The sequence below is a fragment of the Ovis canadensis genome, chromosome 11, assembly GCF_042477335.2.
Source record: "Ovis canadensis isolate MfBH-ARS-UI-01 breed Bighorn chromosome 11, ARS-UI_OviCan_v2, whole genome shotgun sequence".
In the NCBI taxonomy this organism is placed as follows: domain Eukaryota; kingdom Metazoa; phylum Chordata; class Mammalia; order Artiodactyla; family Bovidae; genus Ovis; species Ovis canadensis.
In genome coordinates, this window is record NC_091255.1 from 69,312,998 (window position 1) to 69,324,997 (window position 12,000).

The following is a 12,000-nucleotide window of genomic DNA, read 5'->3' on the forward strand; positions in this document are numbered from 1 at the left end:
AGATTATAACCAAGGAAGGGCGTCACCTCCCGACAGATTTCAGTGTCATAGAACAAGTCTTGTCCCAATTCACGGAGCATTCCCTCGTGTGCTGTGAAACAGCAGGTCATATGATACAGGTGTATTTAAGATAAGAACGTCATATCCGTGATGCAGAGAAATCTCATGCAGCCCTTGTTTTTCTTCAACAGCTGTCCTCTATGTATCACAGAAGGTCCGAAAGTCAGGACTCTGAGGAAAGTGCAGTTGATGAAATCATGCTCCTAGCAGTCTTCATAGTAAGAAAATATTTCTATCTGGATACATACTGCATAGGATTTATAGCCGCATGATGCACTTGCTCTTATTCAAAGAACGGCAGATTGAAATACCCCCCAAACACCCGCTCCTGCTCTTTCTGCGGGCCTCCCTGGGGGCGCGCTGGTAAGGAATCTGCCTGCCAAGGCAGCAGTCGACCCGCTCCGGGATTCTTGCCTGGGAACTCCCATGGACAGACAGAGGAGCCTGGCGGGCTACAGCCCACGGGGTGGCAGAGGGTCAGGCTGAGCACGCGTGCCTCACGCGCCGCTGTTTCTGCGTCGCTGTCCGCTTCCCCTTGCGTGTCTGTTAACATTCGCTTTGTTTAGGCGCTTCCGCTTGGATGCCTGCGTATTTGCAGCTGGCGTCTCTTCTTGTCTGATTGACCCCTAAGTCCTGAACGTCCTTCCTTGTCTCGTGTCACAGTCTTTGCTTAAAGTCTGTTTCGTCTGATCTGAGCGTTGCTGCATTTGCGCGTGAGCCGTCTTGTCGTCTGCGTTGCAGGGAGTACCTTTTTCCATTCCAGCGTGTGTCTGTCTCTAGATCTGAAGTGAGTCTCTCGTAGGCAGCATGTATATAGGTTGGCTAGATAAACTTTCCCATGTGAGAAGCATTTTATAAGGTTTTTATCAAATTTATAAGGAAATGACCAAATCTCCTATGGTAGAAGGCATATATTACCCATGGAGCTTGAATCCCAAGATGATACTAATGTTCTCATCATTTTTCATTGCCTTTAGCCGTACCTTCAGAGCATCATTTTTCTTTTTATTATACGGTGCCTGGAAATGAAGTATGGAAAAGAAACAATGAGGAAAGATCCATTTTTCAGGTTGGGAGAACATTAACATCTGAATGTAATTTAAACATTTAATGTGTATAGCAGTTCTTTTAACATCATTTTATTAGTATGGATTTACTATCCAAGCTCTTGGCTAGGCCCACTGGGGAATATTATTCTGAAAAAATAGAACAAAAACAAAAAAAACGAGAATTACTTTGAATGCAGTAATACACAGTTTCTAAGACACAGGTCTTGTGATTTTAGGCAAGTTGGGTGTTTGTCTTGTGAGCTGCACACGCAGTGGTTAAGCATCAAGCATTGTTTTTCTCCTGCTTATGAGAAGAACAGCTCTCTGAGTAGAAGACGCAGGAATGAAAAATGAGTTCATTGTGAAATGTTTTGAAAAGGCTCTTGCCAGTTATGGTGGTCATTTATGACGCAACGTGATGATGACCTAGATGGCAACAGACCAAAAAGACTAAGTCTGTATTCGAGAGGATTTAGAGAGCTGGTCGATGTATGGGATAAAAAGTTTTAAAGAGAAGAAATAGTCAAAGAGTATTTAATGGGACTTGGCTACTTGAGAGAGTTGTTACTGTCAAGGAGAATCTTGTATGTCCTTAAGTAATCATTTATATTCTTGTAAAACAGAGAAAAAGACTCAAATCATTGAAGCCGTATTCTCCTGGTAGTGGTTGTACAGTTAGCATTTCATTTTAATGTTACTTTATTTTCTCTGCAGAATCTTTCCAAGAAGAAGGGAATATCGTCCAAACCCAGAAGAACTGGAAGAAGAGGATGAAGACGTTCACAGGGAAAGGGTGAAAACGGCGAACGTGCTCGCTGCGTCCGGCTCGGATGAGGTGAAAACACGCGACTGAGCCTCTGGGGAAGGACTGAAGCAGTCGGCTTGTCTTGTAGAGTGGACAGAGGGTTGGCTTTTACTGTGAAAACTTGCCATTGCATCCTTAATCCTCCCATTTGTAGTTCATATTGAGGTCATTATCTTTTGAAGAATTTATCCAGTTATCACTCTTAATTTTCTCTCCTTCCATCTTTTTGGTGGATTTTAATCTTCATTCATCAGAGCAATTCAAGAATTCTGATATTCTTTATCAATTTTTAACAAAATCCCACATCTTGAAGAGTTTAAATTCCGTTTTGCTATATATTGAAATTGTCGTGTCAATAAATCTAAATAGCGTATGAGAAAGGAGTAGGTGAATTTATACTGCATTAAAATTAACAAGAAGGGCAATTAATGCAAAAGGCAAGGTTAGCGTAACACAAAGGAAATATATTTGCTTAGGAGTTAGTTTCATAAGTTGATAAAGAAGTCCTCAATCGTAAATGTACATTTGAGAGTTTTATTTGAAACAAGAGGCTAAATTACTATTGGCACAGAAACCTGGTTAAATGCACAGCCTAGGAAATGAAAGGTGGAACATGAATCACAAAATGTGCAATGTTTCAGAGGAAAGTCACGCTCTCCCATGCTTTCTAGAAGCCGGTAATATTGGCAAGCTGTTTACGCAAGGAATATACACAGAAAAGGAAAAGGTGCTTTTCAGCAAGAAGGACGAAAACAGCCGTTCGGAACGTTTCCTTCTGTATTAACAAAGGTTTGGATACTGTTTTGTTTATTAGGATGTTCCTTATTCTCTAGGTTTAGCACTATGAAGGGAAGGATTTTCCATTCTCTCAGTCTGTTCGCATATCTCAGTTAACACGTAATTATAAAAATACTTGACCTGCGGGCAGAGAGACGTTTTTATTTCAAAACCCTGTCCCAGATCAAATGTCAAGAAAGCCAACTGATCTTGGATCCAGATGTCCGAATTCTTCTCATGTAAATCCGCAGACTTTTCATCAGTATGCAGATGACACAGGTGCTGTCTACAAACGCTACTTTATTTCAAACGTTCCTGAGCTAAGTGATTTTAGGTTAGCCGACTTTTCAAGCACAAAAAGTGACGGTGACCCTCTTTCCAGGTGAAGTGTTGGGACTGCTGGGGCACAGTGGGGCTGGGAAGAGCACTTCTGTCAAGATGGTAACTGGGGACACAACGCCGACCGCGGGAGTGGTACGTGGCGTGGGGGGCAGCCCAGCTCACAGCCGGGGAACGTCCTGTTCAGTGTCAGTGGCCTCTTCACGCTCTTCTCATCAGTCAGTCAGACGAGCTCTGTTTTATTGAAGTATAGTTGATTTAGAGTTGTGCCAATATCTGCCATACAGCAGTTCAGTTCAGTCGCTCGGTCAGGTCCGTCCCTTTGCTCCCCCGTGGACCGCAGCACGCCAAGCTCCCCTCTCCAGCAGAGTCACTCAGTTCTACAGATTTATACATTCTTTATTTCTTGACATTCTTTTCCATTATGGTTTATCACAAGATGTTGCACACAGTCCCCTGTGCTCCAGTAGGAGCTCGTTGTTTATCCATCCCATGTATATATTTATATATCTGTATATAGCTTGCTTATACCAACCCCAAACTCCCAGTTCACCCCCTCCCTCCCCACGTCCGCCTTGACAACCACAAGTCTGACCTGTACGTCTGTGAGTTGTCTGCTGCTGCTGCTAAGTCCAGCTCTGTGTGACCCCATAGACGGCAGCCCACTAGGCTCCCCCGTCCCTGGGATTCTCCAGGCAAGAACACTGGAGTGGGTTGCCATTTCCTTCTCCAATGCATGAAAGTGAAAAGTGAAAGTGAAGTCGCTCAGTCATGTCTGACTCTTAGCGACCCCATGGACTGCAGCCTTCCAGGCTCCTCCGTCCATGGGATTTTCCAGGCAACAGTACTGGAGTGGGGTGCCATCGCCTTCTCCGTGAGCTCTCTAGATAGGTTTATTTGTGCCGTATTTTAGACTCCACACATATGTGCTAATGTGCGGTATCTGTTTTCCTCTCTCTGACTTCACTTGGTGAAATACTCTGCAGTCACGTCCGCGCTGCTGCGGATGGCGTTCTTTCGTGCCTTCTCGTGGTTGCACAGTCCATCGTGGCCTCATCCCCTCTGTCTGCTCCTCTGTCGATGGGCACGGAGGTTGTCTCCACGTCTTGGCTGTTGTGACTAGTGCTGCTCTGAACACACGGCTGCGTGTGTTTTTTGGGGGTGACAGTTGCATCTGGGTGTACGCCCAGGACTGGGCTTGCTGGACCACATGGCAATTGTCTTTCATGTTTCCGAGGAGCCTCCATGCTCTTTTCCGTAGTGGCTGCACCAGCTTGCATTCCCACCAGCAGTGTACGAAGGTTCCCTTTTCTCCACACCCTCTCCAGCATCAAATGATTGAAAAATAAAGAATAAACAGATGAATTTCTAAAACCCCTCTTGCGTGCTGGAGAGGGGCTATGACTGAACAGCCGTTTCTCCCTCGTTCAGCAGCGGGAGGGCCCGTTTCTCCCTCGTTCAGCAGCGGGAGGGCAGCAGCGGGAGGGCCGCAGTGGCAGGCCGGTGACGCTGATCTTCGCTGTTCGCTGCAGGTGGTGTTCGGTGGCAGCGGAACGTCTCCGGCGCGACAGGCAGGCGGCGGCCCTGGGGATCTGGGGTACTGTCCGCAGGAGGATGCGCTCTGGCCCAGCCTCACGGTCCGGGAACACTTGGACCTGTACGCGGCCGTGAGGGGCCTGGCCAAAGACGAGGCTGCTCTCAGCGTTTCAAGGTGCGGCGCGAAGTCTCCAGCAGTGGTTTGTGGCTGGAGGAGGGGGGGACACAGAACTTACTCAGGAAATGTGGAAAGGAGATGATGAACCGTTCCTCTAACTTTCATGCAAATAAAATGACTGAAAATCTGAACAAGAACCAAGTCATGACATGTATTGTTTGGGGCCCTGTGAATGAGGCTTCGTGCACGCCTCTCCGACTGAAAGTGCTGGGGTGCCCTAGACGTTTTAGGCACGGACGTAATCCGAGTGCTTCCCGCAGGCTGGCAGACGCGCTACAGCTGCAGGACCAGATGGCACTCCCCACCAAGGCCTTACCTGAGGGGGCCAAGAGAAAGGTAGGACCGGGCCGGGCTCCCCCTTCTCCACGCGCACCCCCACGCCGGCGCCAAAGTGGCTCCTCTCTCTTGCAGCTGAGCTTCGCGCTGAGCATCCTGGGGAGCCCGGCCGTGCTGCTCCTGGACGAGCCAACCACGGGGATGGACGCCGAGGGGCAGCTGCAGATGTGGTGAGGGGTGTCGGGGCGGCCTCCCAGGTCTAGAGTGGGGCTCATTGAGTTTTCACGTTTTCTCCACTAACCTTTGAGGCTCAGACCCTCTATTGTTTGATTCACTGAAACTCAATATATTGATGGCTCAGACAGTAAAGAATCTGCCTGCAGTACAGGAGATCCCTGGGTCGGGAAGATCCCCTGGAGAAGGGAATGGCAACCCACTCCAGTGTTCTTGCCTGGGGAATCCCACAGACAGAGGGGCCTGGTGGGCTACGGTCCATGGGATCGCAAAGAGTCAGACCCAGCTGAGCAACTACCACTCACTCACTCAGATTTCCTCAAGGAAGGCAAAAATCGACATGTTAAGAATCAAGTGGACTCTCGAAGGCTCTCGGTTGACTCTCCTTTCTCTTACTAGTCCCCTTGCCGCCTCTTTCTTCCTCCGTTTTATTTTTCAGTTGTTGAAAATCCTACAGTGTGGTGTTTTCCTGCTCTTCAGAACAAACACCAAGTTAGGCACCCTTTTCAGACACCTGCTTTCCGTTCTGTGAAGCCTGTTGAGGTGGTGGTATAATTACCTAACACAGGACGAGTTTTCTTTTTTCTCTCCAGAGACTTTTTCTTGCAGTGCAGCCCAGCTTCCTGTGTTGAGACTGCCTTGGTTGTTCCTGGTCATCCGTTTTCCCAGATGACTTTCGAAGTGCAAACAGTCCCTTTCCCTGTCTCCAGGCAGGCAATCCAGGCCATTGTTAAAAGCTCGGCGCGGGGCGCCCTGCTGACCACCCACTCCATGGCCGAGGCGGAGGCTGTGTGTGACCGTGTGGCCGTCATGGTGTCCGGAAGGCTGAGGTGGGTGCCTGGCTGACGCGTGGACGCCTCCCTCCGCAGTCCGCAGGGGCGGGAGAACCCAGGAGGCGACTCTTTTCTTTCAGCTCTTCTTTCCCTTCCCTGGACCAGGTGCATCGGTTCCATTCAGCATCTGAAAAGCAAGTTCGGCAAAGACTATTTACTGGAGGTGAAAGTAAAGGCGCTCTCCCTGGTGGAGCCTCTGCACACGGAGATCCTCAAGCTCTTTCCCCAGGCTGCTCGGCAGGAGAGGTGAGGGCCGCCCGGTGCGGGGGCCAGGCCCACGGCCTCAGCTCATCCAGAGGGCAGGAAGGGGGGGCCCCGGCTGCCTGTCGGTCACAAACAGGCTGTGGGGGGAACACTAGGAAGGAGGGGGGCCTCCCTGGCCGCCTAGCCATAAAGAGTCCGCCTGCGATGCGGGAGACGGGGCTTTGATCCCCGGGTCGGGAAGATCCCCTGGAGGAGAAAATGGCAACCCCCTCCAGTATCTTGCCTGGGGAACCCCATGGACAGAGAAGTCGGCAGGCTACAGTCCATGGGGTCGCAGAGAGGCAGACACGGCTGAGCGACTGAGCAACAACAAGGCCGTACAGGAGACAGGTAGCAATGGAAGTTATTCCCAGTGAGTGCTTCGTATGAACGGGTGGACAGTAGGTGTGTGCGTGTGTGTGTGTGAGCTGTGGAATGGGAGAGATTGGGGGGGAGTACAAGCTTGATCACCAATTTAATGGTTTTTTTAAAATAGACAATGAAAATTCAGTATCAGTCTATAACATTTCACCAGATACAAAATTATACCGAGAGCTTGAACAGACTCACGTGCCTGGGAAAGGCTGACCCTGCCTTCGTGGGGTTTGAGGTGTCCTGGGGCTCTGCAGGCAGGGGCACTGGAGTGGGTGGCAGCTCCTGCTCCACTCGGGGCTTGGGTTTCTCTCCCTCTCACTCCTTTGGCCCCGTCAGCTCTTGGTCGCAGCCCACGGGCTCCCCTCTGACTCACGTGGACTCTTCCTTGTGGCCCGCGGACTCTAGCTTTGGCCTGTGGGCCTAGCTGCTCCTCGGCGTGTGGAATCTTAGTTCCCCAATCAGGGATCAAACCTGAGCCCCCCTGCATTGCAGGGTGGATTCCTAACCCCTGGACCACAGGGAACGTCCCTGACTCTATCTTAAATTAATTGATTATAAATCATTTGATCCTCCTCTGGGCTTCCCTCGTGGCTCAGATGGTAAAGAATCTGCCTGCCATGTAGGAAATCCAGTTTCGATCCCGGGGATAGGAAGATCCCCCTGTAGAATGGAATGGCTCCTTTAAAGTTGTGTGAGGCCAGCTGTGAGTTACAAATAAAGATAAGCAAACCCAGGCGAATAGCAGGCTGAACTGGAACTCCACTGAAAGCTGCCCGAGGCTCTTACGGTGCTTGAGTCCTTTGGAGGAAAGAGTATTAGCAAAGGAGGACGTTGAGGGCGGACTTGAAGGCTGAGCAGGGGTGGCCGGTGGAAGAATGGGGATAAGAGTCGCTCTTCTGAGAAAACATCACGTGTGAACACTCAAGTCAAGGGTGAGCTCTGTGCACAGAAGACGGAGAGAACGCTCACATCCGTGATGTGTAAAGAGGTGTCTGTGCATGTGTTCTGTACATGTGTCCCTGTGTCTGCTCTGCAAGTAGGTTCATCTGTACCGTTTCTCTAGATCCCACACACATGTGTTAATGTGCAATATTTACTCTTCTCTTCAAGGGGGAAGGGGCTGTGGGATGAGTCAGGGAGATGATTGATAGTGTGTATAAAATAGACAGTTAGTGAGAACCTACTGAAGATCACGGGGAACCCTTCTCAGTGCTCTGCGGTGATCTAATGGGAAAGAAATGCAAACCAGAGGGGACAGTATGTGTATCTATATGAGGCTGGTTCATTCTGCTACACAGTAACACAACATTGTAAAGCAGCTATGCTCCAGTAAAAATTAATTTAAAAACCCCAAAACAAAGACATAATAAATAATAAAAAGGAGAAAGTTATTAAGTGTGTGTGTGAATTTTATTTAATTCTTTTGAGAAGTCTAAAAGAGAAAGACCAAAGAATGTTCACTGAATTGCGCAACATGAGGTCCTGGATGAACATATTTGGGAAGGCTAGAGGTCAAGGAAGAATTTTTTAATGGGAGAGAGCTCTACAAGTTTTAATTCTTGTACAAAAGGTTGAAAAGAGGAAAATTTGATTAAAAGGTTCCAGGGAGCATAGAAAGATTGGCTTTTGAGAGTAAGAAATAAAATACAAAAGAAAGACACCACAGGCTGAGTGCGAAAATGTATCAGAGTGATTTTTCAGAATTTATCTTGAACAGTAAGTTAGGGGCAAGCAGATTTTTGTTGTGATCAGATTTTTATGACTAAAGATAATTTTTTGGCTCAGATTCATGCTTTATCAAATTAAACTATTTGCCTTTAATTTAAAGGAAACTTTTTAAAAATTCTTTGGTTATTTTAGCTGTCAAATCCTTCCCAATATTGTAATGTTGAAGGATAGTAACTCTCACTCTTTCCTCCTCCCAGATACTCATTCGTGATGGCATATAAATTACCCATAGAGGATGTTCACCCTCTGTCTCAGACCTTTTCCAAATTAGAGGCAGGTAAGTTTAGACTGTTGAAACTTAATGTACTGGAAATAGTTTCATGTGGAATGCATATCAGATAACTTCAAGTACAACACTTATAGCATCAATCAAACCTTGGAAAAGTTCCACTGGAATAGTCTTAAAAATCTTAAAGGGAATGCATAGACTTGGCTTCACACCGCCCGATTCCCCCTCTGCTCACGAGGAAATAAGTCAGAACACTCTGTCCTGGTTCTCTTGCATACCATTGGAGCATAATTATTGTTGTGCTGTCCCAAAGAACACCAAGGTGAGCTTCTGGCAGCTCCATGTTTATCAAAGTCGGAGGCACAAGGAGCGGAAACCTGGCGCCACGGATTCAGTCTAGCTGTGAATCCCTTCTCCATTGATCCGTGTGTTTATGTCAGCGCTGGGACGGCTGAAAAACACGCAGGGGTGAGACGTGGCCAGTCAGGGTCGGAGAGGCGGTTCTGAACTGGTTTCAGAGACACTGATCACAGCTCGCGCTGGGTGTTTATGGGACCTTGACATGCAAGAGGCATGGCATTTACTGAACGGGGACCAGCAGGGAGTATACTCCACGGATCTATAAATACAGGCTGAAGGAGCAGAGGCTGAGATGGTTAGATGGCCTCACTGACTCACTGAGCCTACTGCAGGAGACAGTAAGGGGCAGGGAAGCCTGGCGTGCTGCGGTCCACGGGGTCGCAAAGAGCTGGACACAACTTAACCGCTAAACCGCAACACGGCAGTGCTCAGCAGTGATGTGGAGGCCAGAGTGCGCAGGCAGAGACTCACGCTGTGCGCTGAAATAGGACGCGCGGTCCTCGTTGAGGAGGAGGAGGCTTACGGGGCATTTACGCGTGAAGGCAGTGCTCTTTTGACTGGCCGCATCAGCACTCTTTAATTCATCCTTCGAGAAAATTCAGTTTACTTGGCCCATGTCTTAAAGTATCTCCTGGATTCGAAGCTGCTGTTAATGTTGCCGGCTTTGAAAGTGCTTCTGTTGACAAGTGTGCAGGCCCTAACGTCAGCCCCTTTACTCGCAGTGAAACAGGCCTTCGACCTGGAAGAATACAGCCTTTCCCAGGCCACCTTGGAGCAGGTGAGGTTTTCAACCCTCGAGCATCAACCCCAGGAATCTTTGTGTGAGTCTCTGGGTACTCCCACCTTTCAGAAACACCCTGACGTGTTCGGTCCCTTCTTTATTTTCTCTGACTTAGGTATTCTTAGAACTCTCCAAAGAGCAGGAGCTGGGGAATATGGATGATGACATTGATACGACAGTCAGATGGAAACTTCTGCCGCAGGAAGAGTCTTGAGACCCTGGACCTCCTCGTGTCAGATGTTAGCTCTCACTGCGTCCTCAGTTCCCGTAACTGCAGAAGCAGCTCATGTTACTGAAGTTAACAGAACATTCAGTAGTTCAGACATTCAATAACGGTTAAGGGTTTTAGATTTTTTTATTTGATGTGGACCATTTTTAAAGACTATATTGAATTTGTTACAGTACTGCTTCTGTTTTAAGTTTGGGTGTCTTGCCCGGGTGTCACGTGGGATATCCGCTCCTGGACCCCGGGATGGAACCCACACCCCCTGTGTTGGAAAGAGAAGTCTTAACCACTGGATCTCCAGGGAAACCCCATGATCAAGGTTTTAAATGGCTTTTTAAATTTTAGAATGGAGAGAAGAGGCAAAGCTAGGGAAACGTAGCAGGCAAAATTAATGTGATCAGACGTTACACAGATTAGGCCTGTTTTGTGTTTAATTCATAAATCACATGATGTTAGACAAGTGCTGTGTTGTTCAATAAGGCTGACTGCTCAGCACGTGTTACAAATAAAACCTTGTAGGCTTTTAAACCCTAGACTTTAAGCTTATCATCTTTCTAAAGCATTATTTACTTGAGTGAGTGAAATTGCTCAGTCGTGTCCGACTCTTTGCGACCCCATGGACTATAGCCTACCAGGCTCCTCCACCCATGGGATTTTCCAGGCAAGAGGACTGGAGTGGGTTGCCGTTTCCTTCCCCAGTGATTTACTTAGTACCAACTTAATGTGACACGGACTGTCAGAAGATCTAAAAAGCTGATAGGTGAAAGGACACAGCGTAACTTTTAGAATTAATCATATAGTCTGATTATAAAATAAATAAATGCTACTTTCAGGGTGTATAGAAATTACGTGAGTAAAGGTAACAGGAATCTGTAGTGAAACCGCAGTAAATATTTCGGCTGACCTATGCTCAACGTGCTTTCAGGAGTACTTTTTCGAAGTTGGCATCAGTGAGCCTAGTAACTCTTTGTTTCTCACGTACATTTCCGGGATGCCTCCCGCGTCGCTGTAGCCCTTCTGGTTCTGTAGCAACCTCATGGCATTCCTCTGACGTTCTACCGTGTCAGCCTTTTTCCTGTTCCCTGACAGTCTGGTTCCATGCACATTTCTAAATAAAGCTGGGATGCGCTGCGTTGACGTCTCATTTGATATAGTCTTAAGAGTACGGAGCTCAGATAGCAACTCTTAGCTCTCTGCCCTGTGAGACTTTGCTGTCTGTTCTCTGACCGGTAGAAAAAGTCAGTGTCGGTCCTCGGCTTGTGAGCCAAGGAAGCAGCAGGAGCTCCTCATCGCGGCTCCTTCTTGACTCTGCCTTTGCCCGCCTGCTGACCTCTCTTACCTGCCCTGTGGGCAGCTCCTTTGTCTCCAGCTCGGCGCTGACTCAGAGGTGAGATTGGCCCCCTTACCGAGACGCTTACAAACGGCTCTTGCCGCCGCTTTTGGGGGGATTTGTTTCGTGGCTGTGATGGATCATCACCATTGGTCAAACCAGGAGCTCAGTGAAGAGCAGCAGCTTCCTCCTGACCCGGGAGAGTGCCCGAAGTGTGCGTGAAAATTTGACATGTATTTCAAGCCAGATGTTATTTCGTATACATTACAGTTAGTCCCCTAGACACGAATGAGTTCCATTCCAAGAGCGTGTTCGTACGTCCAGTTTGTTCAAAAGCCCAACGCAGTTAACCTAGGTACCCAACTAACGCAGTCATCTACACAGTCCTGTACTGTAGCAGGTTTATAATACTTTTCACACAAATAATATGTTGAAACGAACAGAAAAGTGGAGCACTTTTCACCGTACAGTACAGGGCATGGAAAAGTGCAGCGGTGCAGGACAGCTGGCACACAGGGCTGCCGTCAGCGGACGGGCAGGAAGAGCCACTGACCGGGGGACACAGAGGTGGGGACGGCAGAGCTGAGGGGTCGCCAGCAGCAGGAGGCGGGGCGCGAGCCGCATGTCGCTCACGCCCGACG

At 48.3% G+C, this 12,000-nt stretch overlaps 1 protein-coding gene across 5 annotated transcripts in view; it reads left to right on the plus strand.

Moving 5' to 3' along the window:
• The window catches only part of LOC138414570 (ATP-binding cassette sub-family A member 10-like), a 51,622-nt gene extending 40,461 nt beyond the window's left edge, over positions 1-11,161 (plus strand). For 2 of the 5 annotated variants that reach the window (XM_069542241.1, XM_069542244.1), the window contains 13 exons: positions 192-278; positions 1,038-1,129; positions 1,824-1,944; positions 2,586-2,703; positions 3,074-3,165; positions 4,563-4,741; positions 5,005-5,080; positions 5,156-5,250; positions 5,965-6,084; positions 6,193-6,333; positions 8,631-8,710; positions 9,745-9,800; positions 9,919-11,161. In XM_069542241.1, the coding sequence (XP_069398342.1) occupies positions 192-278; positions 1,038-1,129; positions 1,824-1,944; positions 2,586-2,703; positions 3,074-3,165; positions 4,563-4,741; positions 5,005-5,080; positions 5,156-5,250; positions 5,965-6,084; positions 6,193-6,333; positions 8,631-8,710; positions 9,745-9,800; positions 9,919-10,017 (1,356 nt within the window). In that variant the 3' untranslated portion in view covers positions 10,018-11,161. Of the gene's footprint in view, positions 1-191; positions 279-1,037; positions 1,130-1,823; positions 1,945-2,585; positions 2,704-3,073; positions 3,166-4,562; positions 4,742-5,004; positions 5,081-5,155; positions 5,251-5,964; positions 6,085-6,192; positions 6,704-8,630; positions 8,711-9,744; positions 9,801-9,918 lie in introns of all 5 variants that reach the window. The other 3 variants (XM_069542242.1, XM_069542245.1, XR_011246894.1) reach the window with 2 other exon arrangements.
• The last annotated feature ends 839 nt before the right edge of the window (positions 11,162-12,000 follow it).